This window comes from Salvelinus alpinus, chromosome 6, assembly GCF_045679555.1.
Source record: "Salvelinus alpinus chromosome 6, SLU_Salpinus.1, whole genome shotgun sequence".
Classification (NCBI taxonomy): domain Eukaryota; kingdom Metazoa; phylum Chordata; class Actinopteri; order Salmoniformes; family Salmonidae; genus Salvelinus; species Salvelinus alpinus.
Window position 1 is genome coordinate 29,499,572 of NC_092091.1, and position 9,884 is coordinate 29,509,455.

The 9,884-nt window shown below is 43.5% G+C and overlaps 1 protein-coding gene across 13 annotated transcripts in view; it reads left to right on the forward strand.

Annotated features, from left to right (window-relative positions):
- The window catches only part of LOC139578505 (ras-specific guanine nucleotide-releasing factor RalGPS2-like), a 151,684-nt gene extending 144,946 nt beyond the window's left edge, over positions 1-6,738 (forward strand). For 10 of the 13 annotated variants that reach the window (XM_071406191.1, XM_071406192.1, XM_071406193.1 and 7 more), the window contains 2 exons: positions 829-934; positions 2,914-6,738. In XM_071406191.1, the coding sequence (XP_071262292.1) occupies positions 829-934; positions 2,914-3,092 (285 nt within the window). In that variant the 3' untranslated portion in view covers positions 3,093-6,738. The remainder of the gene's footprint in view (positions 1-828; positions 935-2,913) is intronic. The other 3 variants (XM_071406200.1, XM_071406202.1, XR_011675564.1) reach the window with 2 other exon arrangements.
- The last annotated feature ends 3,146 nt before the right edge of the window (positions 6,739-9,884 follow it).

Genomic DNA, 9,884 nt, shown 5'->3' on the forward strand with positions numbered 1-9,884 from the left:
CTCATCTCTCCATCCCTCCCTCATCTCCATCCCTACCGCCCTTTTTTTTGTATATACACTCCTCCGTATTAATTTATACATTTGTCTCAATTCTCCAGCATTCTGGATTTGCGATCAAATGTTTCATATGAGGCGACAGTACAGAATGTAACCTTTTATTTGAGGGTGTTTTTATGCATATGTAATTTACTGTATAGAAATTAAAGCACTTTATGCATCTAGTCCCCCCATTTGAACAAATTCACTTTATAGTGTGTTAAAGTAGTCAAACGTTTAGTATTTGGTTCGTTATTCCTAGCACGCGGGATCACCCCCAAAAAACAAATGCTAACATCCCGGTAATGGTGCATTTTCTGGGGCATATACAGTGGGGAGAACAAGTATTTGATACACTGCCGACTTTATGACTTGTTCAAATGAGGGGGACTAGATACATGAAGTGCTTTCATTTCTAAACGTTAAAACGTATGTAGGAAAACACCATCAAATAAAAGGTGACATGCTGTACTTTCGCTTCATATGAACCATTTGATATCAAATGTAATTTTGCCTTCACTTTCCAAATACAGAGGGTTGTATGCCATTTTAGCAGACGCTTTTATCCAAAGCAACTTAGTCGTGCGTGTATACAATTTTTAGGTATGGGTGGTCCCGGGAATCAAACCCATTATTATGACATTGCAAGAGCCATGCTGTACCAACTGAGCTACAGTTGGTAGCTGTCTTTAGATTTCAGAAAGTATGCTTGTATACAACGATATGAATCCAAAATCATTTCTAAATGTGGCTCCCTCCCACCTCTCTCGCTTTCTCTCCATCTCCCTTCAGTTCAAGTCGTCTAGCAGTAAGAGTGTGTGTGTCGTGGGGTTAATGGCCATCATGTCAGACGACCCTGAACATCCCGACGTCTTCCTGCTCACAGACTCAGAACACGGTGAGACTACCTGTCAATCAATCGATCACCCACAGCCAGGAGTGTTCAGCCAAACTACACTTATCTCATCTCCTCAGATGGTCTGTATGTTCCTAGTTTAAAACGCCAACACGCCCCATAACTGTCTCACACACAGTATACACCCATATTGTACGCATATGCAATCACACACACAATTGCAAATCTAAGCCCTGGTGGTAGCACTATAGGTTCAGGGGGTGTCTGAAATATTTTTGGTATTTTCACAACCAGAATTATGGGCGCAATAGCGCGAAAAGACTGGGTTTAGGTGAATAAACAAGTTGGTGTGGAGACTTGACTCCTCACTGGCCAAACAGAACATGCTCCATAGCTAAATACACTCAGTGGCCAGCTTATTAGGTACACCCATCTAGTACCAGGTCGGACCCCCCTTTTGCCTCCAGAACAGCCTGAATTGTTCGAGGCATGGACACGTTTCTCAATTGGTTGCTCAAGTAGGGATTAATATTTTCCCGGTATTTTACAAATGTTCCATCCCGAGAATCACTTTTCTCCCGAGTAACCCGGTATTTCCCGCCAAAACCGGAAGTGTCATTCTAAACCATATAAATATGTCTGGATTTGATTAGAGCTTTGATCGGCATAAAAATTCAAGCCGGATGGTACCGGAGCCTGATCAACCATACATTAAATACATTTTATGATCCCAAATTAAAATTATAGACGAGCAAATGTGATTTAATTTTGAAATATAATGGTCTATTTTCCATTTTAATAATTCGTAGGCTGATGGATATATATTACCACACCCCCTCTTTCCACAGTGCCACACTGAAAGTCACTGAGCTCTTCAGTACGGGCCATTCTACTGCCGATGTTTCTATGGAGATTGCATGACAGTTTGCTCGATTTTATACACGTGTCAGCAACATGTGTAACTGAAATAGCCGAATCCACTAATTTGAAGGGGTGGGTGTGCGCCTACGTACGTGCAGTGCATTCTGAAAGTATTCAGACCCCTTGACAGTTTCCAAATTTTGTTACGTTACAGCCTTTATTCAAAAAATAAAAAAAATCTATTATCCCCTCATCAATCTACACACAATACCCCATAATGACAAAGCAAAAACAGGTTTTTAGAAATGTTAGCAAATTTATAAAAATACAAAACGTAAATATCACATTTACTACATACAGTACCAGTCAAAAGTTTGGACACAACTACTCATTCAAGGGTTTTTCTTAATTTTTACAAGACTATGAAATAACACACATGGAATCATGTCGTAATCAAAAAAGTGTTGAGAGAATGCCAAGAGTGTGCAAAGCTGTCAAGGCAAAGGGTGGCTACTTTGAAGAATCTCAAATATATTGATTTGTTTAACACTTTTTTGGTTACTACATGATTCCACGTATTATTTCATAGTTTTTATGTCTTCACTATTATTCTACAATGTAGAAAATACTAAAAATGAGAAACCCTTGAATGAGTAGGTGTGTCCAAACTTTTGACTGGTACTGTAAATAAAAAAAGGGGAATGTCTGACTTCTGCTGCTTGTAATATTTTAATAAAACTTTGCTGATAAGGCTCCTATGTGAGCCTCCTCTGGCAAATCAATGCCGTAACTAATTACGCTGCCACTAAGACCAGCTTTTGGTCGGTATTAAATATCCCTACACACACACACACACACACACACACACACACACACACACACACACACACACACACACACACACAGGTTCCTGTCTGTCTGACCCAGCAGTAACCCTGTCTGCTATGTGGACTGCTTGCCTGTCTCTGTATTTCTCTCTCTACACACACGCACACAGTCTCTGTTTTCATATGTTCTGCATTGCGGCAGCTTTCTGCTGTACACAGATGTGGATGGGAGAGTCAAGAAGTGTAACTGTACACGACTGGACCTAGACTGGGCTGAATCTCAGTATTCTGCTACAGGGACATCTTGTGATGGTGTGTCTCTGTGTTTCCTAGGTAACACCTATAAATACCAGGCAGGGAACAAAATGAATGCCCTTCTGTGGTTCAAACACCTCAGTGCTGCCTGCCAGAGCAACAGACAACAGGTAACACACACACTCTCTCACACACATACCCACACCAACCTGCGCTCATGCCTTTTTCTCTCTCTCTCCAGGTCCCAGCCAATCTGATGTCCTTTGAATGAGTGCTGCTGTAGAGGACGAAGCGATAGAGCTAAAATAGAGGAAGAGGGCTAGTGACTCAGCACCAGGAGCTTTCACTGCCATGACCCCAAAACTATAACCCCAGACCCCAGCCCCACTGGAGCCCCACCTGCCACCACTGCCTTAACCTAAGGAGCCATGTGTGTGTGTGTGTGTGTGTTGAAGCAGTGGTTATTATGGTTGCATAGACTACTGAATGAAGACCTAAACCACTTCTCTCTCGTTCTCTGTTTTTGCCTGTGGAACTATGGGATGTCTCTTCCTCTTTCTTGGATGCTTCTTAAGGATGGATGGACATGATTTATCCTTGTTTTCCCTCACTCCCTCTCTTCTTGACATACTGTGCTCTGGTGGAAGACGGACTCTGCCCTTTCTAGGGCTGGACTCACACACGCACACAATACTGGACTAACCCAATGGAATGGGATTTCAAACACACTTTTCTTTATCACACTTTGGTTCACAAACTCCCACACACACAAGACTCCGATGGTGTCTTCACACTTGAGTTGAGCTCACAAAACTGACACTTTTGTACACACATTCACTCCCCCCTTCTGAGAGTGTGTGATTGGCCTGTGTGATTGCAGCATTGTGAACATTAAGGGCTTTGATTCTCAAATCTATTCCAGCAGAAACCACACACGTGTCCTGAATGTATCCTACTGTTTTATATTCCAGAGCCTCTCCTCACCGTGTGTGTGGGTGGTGGTGGGGGGGTGCACACTATATATGGTAAGTCACGGGAATGATAAACCCAGACTCTAAGCTTTCCTCAATTCCACCTTTATGGACCCAGTTATATCGCTCTTATAAACAGGCTTTATATGTTCTCTCTGTCCACATGTTAAGCTTGAGATTCACCAGAACACACAATAACACTAAAGACTTGAAAGCTGTGAAAAAGTGAACGATGGAATGTTAACCCCAGAAAAATAATTTATCTCCACTTCCTTTTTTTGTTATTGCTTGAACATAAGAGGGAGCTACAGGTTCTGACCTGATCTGCTTTACACATCGTGAGTGTGTTTTATATACACACACACACACACACACAGCTATCGGGAGCCATTCAGAATCCATATTTTGTTGGTTAGTGTTTTCTGTTACCTTGGTGTTGTTGTGTTGGGGACGTATGAGCAGTATTACCCTGTAGATGACTTGCACATGTCTAGCTTATTTTAATTGTCTGTTACATTTCATTTCTGGCCTCTTCCCTTTTCTTTGGAACATGTTGTACCTTTACTTGTTTTTGATTTTTGTTTTTGTTTTCTCACCTATGAGTTTGTCACATAGGGTTACGGTACAGATCTACTCTATTGCTCTATTGCCTAGTTCCATGTCATCCTCTAGACCCATCGCCTGGTCACTACTCATGGCATCTTCAATTAAAGCTATGGAGAGGTGTAGATGACTCCACCTCATCCTCCAATTGGCTGAGAGAAACTTCCACCATATTGCTTACACCTATCCAGTCCTTTCAGATCTGTGAACAGTTAAGGAGTACGAACTAGAGGGAGGGGCTAACAATTTAAGTGGACCCAGCCAAAGTGTGTATGGTTTGGGACTCAACCCTGAGTGTGTGCCAATGTACCAGACACACATTTTTATTCTGATTTGGGAGAAAGTGTTACAATTAGAAAAAATTAAATTAATACGTTCTTGAGAAAGGATGGTGTGGTCACATTCTCATACTACTCTCAGAAAGGACTTAAACCACTAGCGAAAGCGTGATCTTGCATTCTCCTGACTGTTTCCATCTCAACCTGACAGTCAGGTTAGGTCCTGACTTGTAACAATGGTTTACATCTCCCAATATGTTTGTATATTTTGCATGTCTATTGTTTACATAGAGGTCCAGCAAGTTAGCATCACATTCCTCACACCTCAAACTGACACTATGTACTCTAGCAGCAAGAGACTCCAACTCCCATGGGCCAGTGCGGCAACAGTTGTCTGTTATGTCCTGTAGAGGCTAAGCTAATGGGAGAAGGTCGAACTTATCCATAACCATTGATACAGGGTCATATGTATTCACCCCCTAATGGTTAAGGTTAAGATTGGGGTTGGTGTAATCTGATCCGAGATCTGTTGTTTAGGGCAACTTCTACATATTCCATTTCAGGCTCATTTCCGATGTGCTCTGCTCCTCAGCTCCCAGCAGTTATCCCACATACAGCTACAGCTCCATTAATAGCAAGACTCCAGCAGGGCTATGTCATACACAGACTAGGGGATGAGGAAGCTAGAGAAAAAAAGGAATGAGAGGGGTAGCGTTACAAAAGGACAAGAGAGGAAGGTAGTACAACAGTATGAGTGTGTAAAAAAACTATTTTTGTTTACCTGCTAGAAAGCATTAGACAGACAGAGCCTCATGGCTGCCATTTCTTCACTGTTGAGCAGTGGGTAAATCTGTATAGAATGTGGTATAGCATATTCTGTGTGGAGTGTGATTGAACAAGGAAGGATATAGTAGAAATAGAGGGGTGAATGGAACTCTGATGCAACAGGAGCTGTACAGAGAAGCAGGCAGACTGATGCTCCCCACAGAAGACCAGCAGAAGAGAAAGTAGTCTTTCTCCCTTCTTTTTTCCCCCCTCACAGACCCCTCCTTCACATCTCTCTCCCTTGGACATAGAGGGCTTCAATGCAGGCTGAAGAGAGCGGCAGATTAAATGGCAGACAGGAATGCTCCCATGTTACAGTGTAGTGTCAAACAGTGCTGAAGTGAGGGATGTGGATGCCTATAGGGAAAGGTTTAGGAGTGTGAGTTTTTACAATCTGTTATGGTGGGCTTTTTGTTTCTGAGAAATGTCAAAATGGTTTGTTTGTTTTTAGAGGTTTCCCTATTGTAACCAGAGTTTCCACAGTTTGTGTCCATGTACAAATACACAACCAGCTGTGTATTATTTACTGTCTAGAGTAAAGTTTATTTTTGGATTTGTCTGCAGTGTTAAAAAAAAAAATACTGAGAAATCCTTTAACAGATAAGATGAGATGACTCGGTAATGTGTGGTGGTGTTATGTGTGCTGTAGGGATGGAGAAGTTGCCCGCAGCTCAAGGGTCAACTTAATCCCCTTTAAATCCAAACTTTAACCATTAGGGGAAAATGTAAAACTGACTTTAGATCAGTTTCTAGAAGAGACATCTACCTACTCTATATGGCTCAGTTTGAGAGTGATGTTTATGATGTGTTGACGACGTCACTTAGCTTTGTCCATGTCCCATGACCTGTGGGGTGTGTCCACGTGCTATCCCTCTACCTCCTGTACTCCGACCCCAAGTGAGGACCCACCCATGTTACGTGACCTGGGTTTGAACTATGACCTCTGAATTGAGTGATGTGACCTGAGTTTCAGCCAGATAACCAATAAACACACTGCCCTTTTTATACTCTGCCCCTCGGTTCACTTTCATTTATATTAACATGGTTTCAGCTACATGTGGTGTATGTGTGCCGGGCCAGGAGTTTCTACTTACCACAACCTGTTAAATGTCCTGGACAGGGCATGTGGTTAGGAAAAATGTATGTGCTTAACCTAGTGTTAATACACTTTAGGTGTGGATTGATCTGTAATCTTTCCTACTGAAATAAAACCTACTTGAATTGAACTGGTGTAATGGTTTTTCAACTGGTGTAATGGTTTTTCAATTGACAGTCTCTTTCAAATAAACCCAACAATTTAACTCCCATTCTAAGACTTATCTTGTAAACCTAGTTAGTAATTTCCTGCTTTTTAGAGGGAAATGAGTGAGTTTCTATTCAACCCTGGGCAACCCTCTTTGTGTTGTGTAGGACACTGGAAATCCCAGGCAGAGGCTGCATCTCAATCTAAAGTGGCGTTCTTTCCTTATTTCCTCTCAACACGGATCTGAAAACACAAGACTAGTGAAAGCAATATGGCATACTGAGAAAATGGCTTTCACCTGTCCAGTTCTTCTTTCACTTAGGCTATTGGGATGCAGCTTCTGCCTGGAGAGGCTAATGTAGAATATTGACATGAAGCCGAGGAGGAGGGCATTTTACATTGGCATGCAGCTGTGGATTCCACAGTGTTGACCTACTGAGAGCAGATGTGTGCAGCTGGACTGGGAGGGGGCTGCTTGGGTGTGTTGGTGCTCAGCAGGAACTATGTGTGACCCCAGAAGCCTCCTTACACTTGGTCAGAGCGGGCTATGAAGAAATGCTTTGTGCCGTGTGCTGGCATTGATTGGGCCATCGATGTGTTTGGGAAAAGCGGCTGTTTAGTAGCCCCAGCGGAACTTAACTAGCTGCAGTGATCAAGACAAGCCTATGATGGTGACTCTATACACAAACCCACACCAGGAGACCTCTGTTTGGGATGCAGTTTTATACACACACAAGATCCATATGCTGTAATAGTTAACCCACCACACACAGCATGTACTGTATATCTAAGATGGGGCCGGAGAGGAAGGCAGACGTTTTACGTGTCCCCAACCTATTGTTTTTTTGTTAAGTTAAACAACGCAAATAAACTATTTTGTAGATAATGTTGCCGCTACCGTCTCTTATGACTGAAAAAACCTCTAGACATCAGGACTGCGATTACTCACCATGGACTAGCAGAATCCTTTTCTTTTCACGACTGATGAGCCCGACGCGAAGGATATAAAATCGACGAGCTACGCGGAAGATTAAACTACCAACGGGACATTAATAACTAACATCTTAGGCTTCACGGAGTCGTGGCTGAACGACGACACTATCAACATACAGCTGACTGGTTACACGCTATACCGGCAGGATAGAACAGCAGCGTCTGGTAAGACGAGGGGCGGCGGACTACGTATTTTTGTAAATAACAGCTGGTGCACAAAAGCTAAGGAAGTCTCAAGGATTTGCTCGCCTGAGGTAGAGTATCTCATGATAATCTGGAGAGCACACTATCTACCTAGAGGTTCTGTACTTTTCGTAGCTGTTTACATACCACCACAGTTAGGCTGGCACCAAGAAAGCATTGAATGAGCTGTATTCCACCATAAGCAAACAAGAACACTCACCCAGAGGCGGCGCTCCTAGTAGCCGGGGACTTTAATGCAGGGAAACTTAAATCTGTTTTAGCAAATTACTATAAGCATGTGCAACCAGAGGAAAAAGAAACTCTGGACCACCTATACTCGACACACAGAGATGCATACAAAGCACACCCTCCATTTGGCAAATCTGACCATAATTCTATCCTCCTGATTCCTGCTTACAAGCAAACATGAAAGCAGGAAGCACCAGTGACTAGATCAATAAAAAAAAGTGGTCAGATGAAGCAGATGCTAAGCTACAGGACTGTTTTGCTAGCACAGACTGGAATATGTTCCCGGGATTCCTCCGATGGTATTGAGGAGTACACCACATCAGTCATTGTCTTCATCAACAAGTGCATCGATGACGTCGTCTCCACAGTGACCGTACGTACATTCCCCAACCAGAAGCCATGGATTACAGGCAGCATCCACACTGAGCTAAAGGATAGAACTGCCACTTTCAAGGAGCGGGACTCTAACCCGGAAGCTTATAAGAAATCCCGCTATGCCCTCCAACGAACCATCAAACAGGCAAAGCGTCAATACAGGACTAAGATCGAATCGTACTACGCCGGCTCTGACGCTCATTTAGGCAGGGCTTGCAAACCATTACAGACTACAAAGGGAAGCACAGCCGAGAGCTGCCCAGTGACACGAGCCTACCAGACGAGCTAAACTGCTTCGAGGCAAATAACACTGAAACATGCATGAGAGCACCAGCTGTTCCGGAAGACTGATCACGCACTCCGCAGCCGATGTGCGTAAGACCTTTTAAACAGGTCAACATTCACAAGGCCACAGGGCCAGACGGATTACAGGCAAGTGTCTCTGACATTTTCAACCTCTCCCTGTCCGAGATTATTGTGGACTACAGGAAAAAGAGGACCGAGCACACCCCCATTCTCATCGATGGGGCTGCAGTGGAGCAGGTTGAGAGCTTCAAGTTCCTTGGTGTCCACATCACCAACAAACTAACATGGTCCAAGCACACCAAGACAGTCGAAGAGGGCACAACAAACCCTAGTCCCCCTCAGGAAACTGAAAAGATTTGGCATGGGTCCTCAGATCCTCAAAAGGTTCTACAGCTGCACCATCGAGAGCATCCTGTCTGGTTGCATCACTGCCTGGTATGGCAACTGCTCGGCCTCCGACCGCAAGGCACTACAGAGGGTCGTGCGAACAGCCCAGTACATCACTGGGGCCAAGCTTCCTGCCATCCAGGACCTCTATACCAGTGTCAGGGGAATGACCTAAAAATTGTCAGACTCCAGCCACCCTAGTCATAGACTGTTCTCTCTGCTACCACACGGCAAGCGGTGCCGGAGCGCCAAGTCTCGTAAGTATGCATTTCACTGTAAGGTCTTGTTGTATTCGGCGAATGTGACTAATAAGATTTGATATCTTTATGCTATAATGGTTCACATCTACAGTAATGCATGATTTACACGCACACCACCATGCACACACACAGACCTCTCTTCAACCCAGTGTGCAGGATATATTGAACTGGAACCATTTTTACTGGGAGACTCTCCCTAGAGAAGTATGCCTATGTCTAGGTCCATATCGAAATGAAGGTAATGCAGTGACGTGCATTACTTATGTGATAAATGCATAGCGATGACTGCTTAATTATAATACAACAGCGCTGCCTGGTGTCTAAATCGAAACCTGACATTAATAAACCCCATTATGTTGAATACATTGTCTACAAT